This window comes from Globicephala melas, chromosome 2, assembly GCF_963455315.2.
Source record: "Globicephala melas chromosome 2, mGloMel1.2, whole genome shotgun sequence".
In the NCBI taxonomy this organism is placed as follows: domain Eukaryota; kingdom Metazoa; phylum Chordata; class Mammalia; order Artiodactyla; family Delphinidae; genus Globicephala; species Globicephala melas.
The window spans coordinates 144,435,043-144,446,305 of NC_083315.2; the positions used below are offsets into that span (position 1 = coordinate 144,435,043).

At 52.0% G+C, this 11,263-nt stretch overlaps 1 protein-coding gene across 1 annotated transcript; it reads right to left on the bottom strand.

The window, feature by feature from the left end:
* Nucleotides 1-6,158: 6,158 nt before the first annotated feature.
* Nucleotides 6,159-10,633, bottom strand: ZFP36L1 (ZFP36 ring finger protein like 1). The gene is made up of 2 exons (XM_030855333.3): nucleotides 10,297-10,633; nucleotides 6,159-7,871 (listed from the first exon to the last, which is right to left on the bottom strand). Exons 1-2 carry the CDS (start codon nucleotides 10,351-10,353, stop codon nucleotides 6,912-6,914), a joined length of 1,017 nt encoding a protein of 338 aa, XP_030711193.1. The 5' UTR covers nucleotides 10,354-10,633; the 3' UTR covers nucleotides 6,159-6,911.
* Between the last annotated feature and the right edge of the window lie 630 nt (nucleotides 10,634-11,263).

Consider the following 11,263-nt stretch of genomic DNA (forward strand, 5'->3'; position numbering starts at 1 on the left):
CCGTGACCCCAGTATGCTGGTCTGCCCGGCCAAGCTCTCCTCTCTACAGCCCCTCAGAGCACAGCTAGGCCCCAGCTTGGCCTCCCTCGACCTCGCACAAAGTGTGAAAGGCACCAACCAGCTCCCAGAGATTTCTTTTGAATCTGCCAAGAGAAACCCTTTTCTGACGCGGATGGTCACATGAAGTAATTAGCAGCTTGCCCCAGTCTGCATTACTGTATATTTAGCTTCTCTAAAGAAGCAACACCTGTGTACCAAGGGGCAGCGTCAGGTCATTGGCAGCTGTGCAGGCTTGAGAACTGATCTGCTGGGATTCAAGTCCCACTTCACCTGGGCAAGTTACTCACCTGCTCTGGGCCAATGCTCTCCTTCTATAAAAAGGTAACGAGATCAGCACCACCATCTTCAGGTTGTTGTTATACAAAAACCAGCCACGATGTATTAAGTACCTATAACGGGCCAGGTACTGAATTTCTTTTTTTTTTCCTTATATGTATCTTTTCTTCTTATATGTATTTTTTAACACTCATAGCAGCTCTGTTTCTATTCTTGAGGTGTAGCTTACATGCGGTAAAGTGCATAAATCTTCAACATGCAGCTCAATGAACTTTTTATGTGTATATACTCTACCTTCTAATCAAGTCTCTATCGATACAGGTCAGTTTTGCCTGCTTATGAACTTCATATACACGAACTCATGTAAAATGTGCTCTTTTGTGGCAGGCTTCTTTCACTCAACTTTCTGTTTTTGCAGTTCGCCCATGTTGTTGTGTATATATGTCATGTATCCTTTTACACAGCTGCACAGTATTCCATCGTGTGACTGTGCTACAGCTTGTTTATCCACTGAACTAGGTGTTTGTCTTCACCTTCATCATCACCACCATCATCATCATTATCATCATCATAATCCCATTTTGCAACTGAGAAAACTGGGGCCCTGAGCTGCTCACTAAGTTTTTAGCCTGAGGTCTCGGAGTGCAATTGACTCTGAGCAGGAACTTGAATCCAGGTTCCTGACTCCAAAACCAACTCGTTACCTGGGCAACAGAGCCTCCCTTCCTCCTGCAGTGCTGGGGTGGGCAGGAAGGAACTCTGTTCCATGTGGTCATGAGCTCCTTCTCCCGGAGGCATCACTGGGAGTCAGGGGCAGCTACCTGACTGGCTTCTGGTTGTGAGAAAATTGCCTCAGGTTTGGCCATTGCCAATATTTATTTTTCACTGTCCCCCTGATAGCGCAGGTACCGTCGTCACTCACAGCCCTGTACCTTGAGACCCAGCCTTTGCCAATATGTCGAAACAACTGCAAACAGCCTCAGCGTGGTGGAGGCATCCTTGGCCCCCAAGCAGCAGCTGGCTCTCGTGGGCAGGAGGAGGGAACCTGGCCCAGCATGTGGGCAGCCCCTGCCCTAGCTCCGCAGAGACTAATTTCCCACAGTGGTAAGTCAGATGTAACCCTTTGGGGCTCCTGCAGAAAGCATCGTAAGCCCTTGGGCCAGAAGGTTTCTCTGTAGGCCAAGCTTTACCCACAAAGAGGTGGGTCACCACAGGGCCCCCCCAGTGCTGACCTGACCTCAAGAAAAAGCCAAGATTTCACCCTGCTTCCCAACTCTCTGAATCCCTGTTTGCTGCTAGAGGCCGGCCTGAGGAGGGCCATCTGCAGGGCAGCAAGGGGGTGGTGCAGAGCCTGGCTGGTCTCCCCTGCCCCTGCCCCTGCCCACTGAACTCAGGTAGTGTTTAGGTCAGTCCAGCCAGATGTGGTTAAATGGTTGGCTACGTGCAGGGAGGGAGACCCTGGGGGAAGAAGGGCACAGGGCCAAATCCCAAGGTGGCCCTGGGGCACCCTTTGCCCTGTCAATCATTAACAGAAGCCACCCCATGACAGGCAAAGAAGGAGAAAGTCCAAGGGGGTGGCCTGCCCTCCTCCTGGGCACCATCCTCCAAACGCACCAATCCAGGGCCTTGTGGGACATGAGATCATGACACCCAGTGGAGGGGGTGTGTGCAGAGTCATCTAATCCAACTGGTCCTCTCTCAGGCCCCTGCAAAATCTCCACAAAGGCCAAGGGAGACAGGAACTAACACTGGTCGATTTGCAGTTACTATGTGCTAAGGACCACGCCAGATGCATTCAGCGTGCCAGCCTATGACAGGGTAGGGAAATGCAGTCATGGAGCAGGCCTGCCTGGGTTCAAATCCTGACACTTCTAACTGTGCGACGAATGAGTGAACTTCTCTATGCCCCAATTTCTCCATCTGCAAAATGGTGGTAGTACAGAACTTCCTCTGAGGGGCCACTTTGAGCATTTAACTAGTTAACACACATAAAGTTCTCAGACTACCTGCACTGATGAAGAACCATCATTGCTGTGGTTCACTTGATCTTCACAGTCACCCCTCAAGATACAGATGGAAAATCGGAGATTGAGTCACTTGCCCAAGGCGCAAGCTGGCATTAGCAGAGCTGGGATTTGAACCCAAGTTGAAGGGCTCCGACCTCCATGCCATAGAAACTTCCTCAGGCCGTGACCCCGTCTGCCCAGTAACTGGTGCCTTGTGATCCAGTTGGCTGCAAAACCCATCTCGTGTCTGCCTCCACATTCTCCCAAATGTCCTCCTTTCGCCAGAGTGACACTGGGGCACAGCAGGCTCCCAACCTTCCTCCCGAAAACGAGGCTTCCAGACCTAAAAAGGTAAATCATTGCTCAGTGGCCAAAAGAGTTCATGTCTTTGAGCTGCTCCAAGGGAAGAAATTTAACCAAAAGCCAGACCATGAGCTGCAGGACCAACAGCCATGGAGGCCCTGCCCAGCCAGGACAGACCTTGTAAAGGGCCCCCAAAGAGAGATGCCCCAAGGTCCAGAGCAAGAGGTGGAGAAGTAGGCCTCACGCCCCAGGAAGCTGGCTGACAAAGGCAGGCCTGGCCTTTCCTGCTCCACTTCCCTCTGTGGAGGCCTCACTTCCAGCTCTCTCTGCATGGCTCCTATCTCCCGCGGCTCTAGAGGCACTCATGGAGGTCCCCCGCCAGCTCTGGGCTCACATTTCCCTGGATTCCCTGCCAGCCTAGAGCACAGGACTAGGGCTGCTGCCGCTGAGGCCTTTCATCACCTAATATCCTGGAAAAAGCATGGGCCCAAAAAGATTCTGCTACTTCATTTCCCAAGTAGCTTTGGACCCTGGTATCTCTTCTACCTTTAAGATCTATATGGTAAAAAATCAGGTTCTTGTGGTGACCATGCATGGGCTTGGGTGGCCTAAATCTCAGCCCGTGTGAGTTTCCCATGGAGACACTTAGGTGGGCTGAAGGGTCAAGTCCTGGGGACAGAAAGCTTCCCCAGGCCATAGGGAACCTCACCTCGCCTCTTCAGCCAGTGTCTTGCACTCCAGGGTCTCTGGGAATCAATGCTTCCATCTTTGTTATCACTCAGGGGACTGACTCCAATGGAGGGAATTCTGGGCTGGTCAGTGGATATGCTCAGCCCTCTCTGAACCCAACCGGTGTCTCCATGAGCTGGGGAATTAGAAAGGTTATCTGCCATATGCCCAACTACTCCTACGGAAAACAAGCTCAAGGTGCGCTATTCTATGTCTTTTTGCTTTTAGTCAGAGAGGAAGCTCACATGTCCCCACCACCACCATCACCACCCACCGCAAATACACACACTCATTCCCTCCTCAAGAGACAGGAGGCCTAGGTTTCCTCCAGACCCAGGAAAGGCTGCTTTTCCCCCTCCTTCCACCACCAGCCCCTGCCCTGAAAGAGGTAATAGTCCCTTTTTTCTACCTCACCGCCCTGCCCCCCAGCAGGCACCTGCTGGCCAGGGAAGGAAGAGTCGACAGGGTGCCTAAGGTAGGTCTTCTCCAACCTCAAGGATAGCCCTGGCCCAGCTGATGTCTGCTGCAGACCTGCCTGCCTCGGGAGAGGCCGGGTGGAATTCGAGTGGAAATTCAGCTTACTGCCCAAAACTTACTGAGCGCAAGGAACCGAAGGCAGCTAGGCCTCAGATAACGATATCCATCTCTGCCTCCTCGGAAAGAAATCTTCCCAAGAACCAGACTCAGGATTTTCAGAAGGATCCAACCTCTCTCTGGCAGGCATCCCCTCTAAGTGGGCATCTGACATCGATCGGCTGGGGTTCCTCTAGCCAAGTAGACCTCACCCTTCCCAAGATGACAGCCTACCCATCCTGCATGGCATCAGGGGTACAACGAAGACTAAGGCGGCAAGAACAGATGACTTCTTGTTACGCTGGCCATTTCATACCCCTTCCTTTTAACAGCTCTCCAAATACAGAAGCACATGTTGGGTCTAAGTGAAACCACCTCTGCTCCCGGTCCCCTGTGACTGAGCCCCCCACCACCCTGGAAGCTCCTCTCTGAGCCTGCAATGGTTCATCATACCCACCCCAGATAGGTGTTACGAGGCTAGGGCTTCAGGTCAATTTCCTGTGGGAAAAAAAAAAAACAAGCCTGGCGGGACTTCCCCGGCAGTCCAGTGGTTAAGACTCCACACTTCCAGTGCAGGGGGAGCGGGTTTGATCCCTGGTCAGGGAAGTAAGATCCCACATGCCAGGTGGCGCGGCCAAAAAAAAAAAAAAGCCTGGAAGCACCCAAATAAAAGAACACACTCAAATCCAAGTTTGCTGGAGTGCCACGTGCCACATCCCCCTCTTCACCATTTCAGCACCCCAAACGTTACCCAAAGGAATTAAGACCACAGGCTAGGCAGAGAAGACAGTAAGCCCCCGTGCCTCACTCTGAAGAACCTCCGAGGCTGCAAGGGCAGGTAAGGCTGGACCCTTGTCAACAACCAACAACAAGGCAGATAATATAAATACAGGCTGCTTTGCAATAAACCTCTACCCACCCCTCCCCCAAAGCTCAGCCGACTTCCAGCCTCAGCCAAAGGAACCAGCCATTGGTTTAGCTGTTAAGGATGAGAAATCAACCAATGCCCTCCCTCCTCCTCCCAGCACCTACATCGTCTACAAAGGACAAGCCTACAGGCAGACTAAAACCACAAACCAAGCAAAACCAGTTTCACCATCAATTTCTTGAAAAAATGGGTTTATTGATTTTTAAACTGCAAATAGTCGTTACAAAAAGTTTTTTTTTCTTTTAAATAAATTCACACAAAGAAAGAGAAATAGAAAGCGACGGTAGTGACCAGCAAGAGGAATAATAATTACATTCATCTTAATGTGTGTGTGCCAGTTCTGTTTGCATTAACATTGGAAAACTCCAAAACCTGGAATCCAGAACGTCAAATCTGCAATCGGAATGTCTAGAGATGGGCACGTGAAGTCAAAGGGTTTCTTTTTTTTTTCCCTTTTAGAAGCTATACATTAGAAGTTGTTTTCCTTCTGTACTGTCACAGAACTTTGACATACATTCTCAGTCCTAGTTGTGAAAGGCCAAAAGAGAAAGAAACTCAATTTGCAGTCCAACACAAAGGGGGGAAATTTCTAAAATAAATAATCCAACAGTTTTTTGCATTTTTTTAAATTAATTTTTCATTTTTTTAAAATAAAATAACCAAAAAAAGTGTAAAGTTACAAAAAATGTCGTTGAAGAATAATATATTAAAACTGTGGAAAAAAAGGAAAAAGACACGTCACAAAATTTTAAGATTAATATGAAGATCATAATTTAACATAAAAGAATATATTCTATGGATTTGTCATCCCGATAAATATGAACAAAATTAACAAAAAAAAGCATAGTTTGGCAATAAATACGTTTTGATAAGTTAAATAAGCTTTTTTATATTGATGTGCAGTGACAAGCAAAATTTTTGCTCTCCAATTTCTGAAGTTATATGAAGTTTAAAACCCAGGGAAAAAAGCATGGCGTGAGTGCTCTAAGGATAGACCTACGGTATTCTAGAGCAAAAACCATTAAAGCTACTTCTACAGGAAATCGTTTTACACAGATATTGTATGTGGAATGAATACCATTAACTGCTCACCCCTTACATGTTTTTAAGCTTTTCTCTCATTTTTTTGTTGGTTTTTTTTTAAGATGTCACATACGAACTGGGGAACTTTAGCACCAAAATCAAGTCTCTCATAGTCCATCGAGCTTCCCCTTCCTCCCCACTTAAAACAAAAGAAAAAAAATTAAATCACAAAGTCCCACTTATGTCACAATCTTCATCCGCTTTTGCAGTCTTCCTTCCTGCAGACCTACACGAACCCAGGCAAGATTAGTCAACAGAGGTTCAGGTCGGGAAGAAAAAGGTTTTGAATGTCAAGCTAGGTTTCCCCAAAAACCCAAGTCTGGCAACAACTCTCCCAAGGCGGGGGCGGGGGGTGGGGGTTACTGGGGAGAGGGGAGAAGGAAGTGTGTGGGAGACTGGAATCAGGAAAGGTGCAGTTGTGTTGCCAGTGGAGGGAGCTGCTGGTTCTTCTAAGTCCCCCCTCCCCCTCCCCCTCCCCCTCCCCCTGGGCAGAGGCTCAGGGAGGCCCACGGGTGCCCTCTGGCGCTGAAGAGGTAATGTAGTCACAGTGACAAAGTTAGATCACAAGGCACTAAGTTGCTTCTGTAAACCGTTACTGCTTTTTCTTTTGTGATTTGGCACTTAAGGCTTAAGCTGGAAAAAAAACGCATCTACTGACAAATATGGGACTTGTCTGTTATGCATGGTAAGTGGGCTATAAAATTGAGGTGGGGGGGGTTCTAGCCAGAAGAAGCTATTGACAAATTGACTTGTCCTTATGTTGGGGGGGAGGGGCATTTAAAGAGGGGGGAGGGAGGGGGCATTCCAAGGTCCTGGGGGAAAGGGGTTGAGCTTAACCTTGTTAATGTAGGGGTTTGTCGGGAATCGATGGGTAGGGAGGGAAGGGTAGGGGATGTGGGTGCGGGGTCGGGGCGGGGGGTGGATAGGTGGGGGGCGGCCCTCTCTACCCTGGTTTAGTCATCTGAGATGGAAAGTCTGCTGAAAATGGGCAGGCGTCTTGAGTTGTCCAAAGTGGGGGAGTCTGAGCCACTGTGGCTGCTGCTGGAGCTGCTCAGGTAGCCCTCCTGGTCCGAGAGAGAATCCTGAGGGCTGGGGGGAGAGTCAAACATGTGAGGGGACTCAGACATGGGCCGAAAGAGGAAGGTGGTTGGGGAGCCACCCCCGGGCAGCCCCATGCTAGGGGCAAAGAGGCTCGCCAGCTCCTGACTGGAGAAGGCGAAGGGGTTATTGGTGCCATCGGGCAGGGTGGGCGAGCCCAGGAGGTCATCGGCGCTCAGGATGGGGGGTGGGGTGATGGACGTGGGGCTGTCCAGCAGCCCCGTGGCAGCGGCGGTGGCAGCGGCACTGGGAAACCCAGCAAAGCTAAAGCTATGCTGGAGGCGGGGACGGTCAGCAGAGAGGTCCCGGGCCCCGGCCAGGGCACGGCGCTCCTCAGCGTTGTGGATGAAGTGGCAGCGGGGCCCATACGGGCAGAAGCCGATGGTGTGGAAGGTACGGCACAGCTCCGTCTTGTACTTGGGGTGGCGGGTCAGGCTTCGGAGCTCGTGGATGCCGTGCGCGAACTGGCACTTGTCGCCGTACTTACAGGCTCCGTTCTCCTCGAAGGGACGGCACAGCTCCGTCTTGTAGCGGCTGGAGTTGACCTGGCCGCTCCCCGGCTGCTTCTGGGTGGGCAGCAGCCGCTCGCCCCCTTCTGAGAAGGAGCGGTCTCGGAAGCGGCTGTCCCGAGAGCTCAGAGCTGGAGCTGGCTCGCCCTTGAGGCTGCTGAGGAGCTGGTTCTGGTGGAACTTGGAGCTGGGCAGGGTGACCGAGTGCCTTCGGGGGAAGCCCCCACCGGCAGGGGTGCCCACCGCCTTCCTGTCCAGCAGGCAGCCCCCGGCACCGGGAGGACTGTAGTTGAGCATCTTGTTACCCTGGAGGAGAGAGAGACAAGAGAGACGGCGGTTAGTTGACAAAGGCCATCCGCCAGGCCCAGAAGGGTACCCACTAAGGGCAGCCCCCTCCACGATCAGAAATACTCCGTCTCGAAGGAACCCACCATCCCCACCTCTGCCCTGGCAAACCCCTCACCCTCTTTCTCCCATTCAACCAGCCGAGAGGGTTTACTCTGGCCTCAGGCATAAGAAGCCACAAAATTCCTGGCCTGTGTGAAAAATTGTTTTACACATGCACCTACTCCACGCCGATCCCTGGAATGCACCCTCATATCCTGTCCCCAAAGCTACCACTTTCATCCATGAAATCCAGCTTCTTCACCTCCCAAATAGATCCCTGTGTTGAAAATATCTCACACAACTCACAAACTCTCCTTTCCCACACTCAGGAGACTAGGAGCTAGGTCTCCTTTTAATCAGTCCCTGCCTAATTAGCTGCCGCCCTCCCCCCAAACCTGGCCTGAGACTCTCAACTTCCTCCTTCAGAAGCATTCCATTCCTTTGGCAACAGATTTCCAGACTGCCTTTGCTTTACCTTGCTGATGGGAGGGGAGAGGGAGGGGCAGGAAGAGAAATCCCGGATTGGTGGGGGGGGGGGGCGTTGGCAGGGAGAGGGGATGTGATTCCCGAATACAAAACTCATTGCCCCGTGCTCCCAGAAGAGGTGCCTTCTACAATGATCTCTCCCACCAGTCACCGCCCACCCCACCCCCTCCACTGGGAAGATGCCTTTGCAGTTAGTCTCCGGGCTGCAAGAGCACGCTTGGAAAAGAGCGCCAGTGTTTAATCTTTAACGCAAAGCTGCAGGTGGGAAGGAAAAGGAAAGCACCAAATCCCCCCAGCCTCCTCCCAGTCAATAATGGATTTGGGGGAGGGGGGCAGAGGCACCAAAGGCAGGTCTCTGTTCCAACGGGACCCTATTCACCTGCCCAAACTGTACCCAAGATTTGGAAAGGGTGTGAGCAGGGGACCTGGGAGTTGGCTCCCAGCCCATGTGGGTGTCATTGTGTGATTTCTAAAGTTGGTCCCTTAGGATCAGCTGCGGGGGATCTGGAATCTGTAACAGCAACCACCCCACAGAGCGGATTACAGGAACCAAGTAGAGAGCCTGTTCCCAACAATGAGGTTCATTTAAAAAGTCCTGCGGGGGGAGGGAGCCAGAGAAAGAGAAATAGATCAAAGAGCAGGAGAGCCAGGAAGAGAAGGAAGACGTGCCGGGAGAGTTCAGGCAGCCGCCAGGGCAACTGAAGTTTGGGAATGCGCAGGTAGGGAAGGAAGCTGAAATTCAAACTTTTTTTATGTTGCTCTTCAGCTCCAGGGTATCCCTGCACCCCAACCCTGCAGCCCTGGGGCCCTGGCAGCTGCACGGACTGGAGAAGCAAGCTGGGAAAAGAGAGCAACATGACCCGACGTGTTTAAAAGAAGGCAAAACACTTCAGCAATTAAAAGTAGCCTAGCAGCTTCTCTCTTTCAAATTGGGGAGAGGGGGCGAAAAACTTTGAACATCCACAGGCTTCTGTTATGTACGCTTAAACGGCACTCCTGGAATATTCCGGATTTAAAACTTGCTTTTTTCCACACCAGCTGGCAAACTACACGGCTTGAGGGCCTCATTAAATCCTTCCTCGCCGAGACCCTTGAGCTCAGACCGGCATTTTGTAGTCGTGTCCCCCCATCCCCTCCATATCGGAGTCGCGGTCCCTCGGAAAACAGGTAAGCGGGTGAACCCGAGTCCCACTCTCACCCCAAAGTTTGCAGCACGGTCGGCTATAACAGAGGAAGCCTGGCTAAGCTGGGACGAACTGAAGTCCCATTGCAAACTCGCTTGGCAACATCCTTTGAACCACAACTCTTGGCCTTTTCTCGCAGATTCCCAGCCTCTCCAGAACAGAAGAGGAAATCTACCAGCAAAACGTCATCCCGAGATTCACTTCCCCAAGGGACCCCCACCTCTCGACCCACAGTCCGGCAATGGGGCTGGAGAGACTCGAACCCCTCCCGGCAGCGGCGACACCCAGAGCGCACACAGGGAAACCGAGCAGACTCGCGACACCCGGCTCAAGAGCAGCACATTATGGACGAAAGAATCACCGAAAAATTGCCCCAATCCTGCCTGGTCAATGCCCCGCGCCCCCCAGGCAGCCCCACGCAAACTTCGCCCCCCAAAACTCTGGTCTCCAGATTCCCATGTAATCCCCGCCAGGAACTGTTGAAACTCAAAGGGTGGGGAGCAGAGAGTCAAATTCCTTCAAACTGAGGGGGGAAAATGGGGCGGAATAAACAACCATCTCGCCTCTCCTCCTCTCCCCCTTGCGTTCCCAGACCTAAACTTTCGGGGATTCTTTTTGAAGACAAAAGAAAAAAGAAAAAGACTTTCAAAAGCAAACGCTCCGCCCCACTTTACCTTGCATAAAACTTCGCTCAAGTCGAAGATGGTGGCAGACACGAGGGTGGTGGTCATCCTGGGCGCTCGCACGGGGCAGGGACAAGGATCTGGTGTGCCGTGAAGGTCCCGGTGCGGGGAAGGCGCAGCCTCCGGCTCTCCGGTCTGGAGTCCCACACGCCTGCTCCCGGCGCCCCTCGCCTTTCTGACTCTCCCGGGCTGCGGCGCGCGAAGCCCAATTTATATAAGTTTCAGATTTGGTGGGCCGGAGGGGGAGGAGGAGCTTTAAACTTATTTAAATGAGGAAGAGGAGGAAAAAAAGTTGATTGACACTGAAGTTGAAGCAGCCCTGCGGTCAAACTCTGGGAAAAAAAAAAAAAAAAACTTTCGAAAGGAAGAAGGGGGAGGGGAGACGAGGAAAGAAGGCGAATTAAAAAAAAAAAAACCCACTGAGAGCCGCGCACAACTTTTTTTTTCTTAAAGAGGAAAAGTTTCGAGTCCGCTCGCTTGGCTACCCCTCGCTGCAGGCGCCCTTCTCTGGGGCCGCGCGCCCCGCAGGGGGGGAGGGGCGCCCCCCTTTTGTCAGCCTGCGAGCGCGGCTCTGTGACATCACTCATTCCACCCTCTTCGGGGTTCTGGTTGTTGTGTTGTTGTTTTTTTGTCGGGCAGAAAGGCGGGCTCGACTTTCTCTTTTTACAAGCGGGAGCAGAAGCCCGTCCTTAGCGCCGGGGCTGCAGTTCCCATCTTGAGCTGATCTCCCTGGAAACTTCTCCAAGTTGCCGCACAACTTAACTCTTTTCCCGAGTTCTTTTCCGCACTCGGCTCCCCTCGGCAAACCCCAAGGGGAGAGGAGATTGGAAATAAGAGGCGCACAAAGCGTTCAAGCCAAGGGTTTTGTTTTTTTCAGGGGCGGAGGTGGGGGTTGGGGGAGGAGGATTAGGGAGACTTCCCCCCCACCCCAAGGAGGACCCGGGCTGGCGCGGGCGAG

What these genes read in the sequence shown, in the direction of transcription:
- ZFP36L1 (XM_030855333.3), bottom strand. Translation starts at nt 10,353, where the DNA reads ATGACCACCACCCTCGTGTCTGCCACCATCTTCGACTTGAGCGAAGTT. An exon ending in TGAGCGAAGTTTTATGCAAG is followed by an intron (nt 7,872 to 10,296) that starts GTAAAGTGGGGC and finishes TCTCTCCTCCAG; the next exon opens with GGTAACAAGATGCTCAACTA.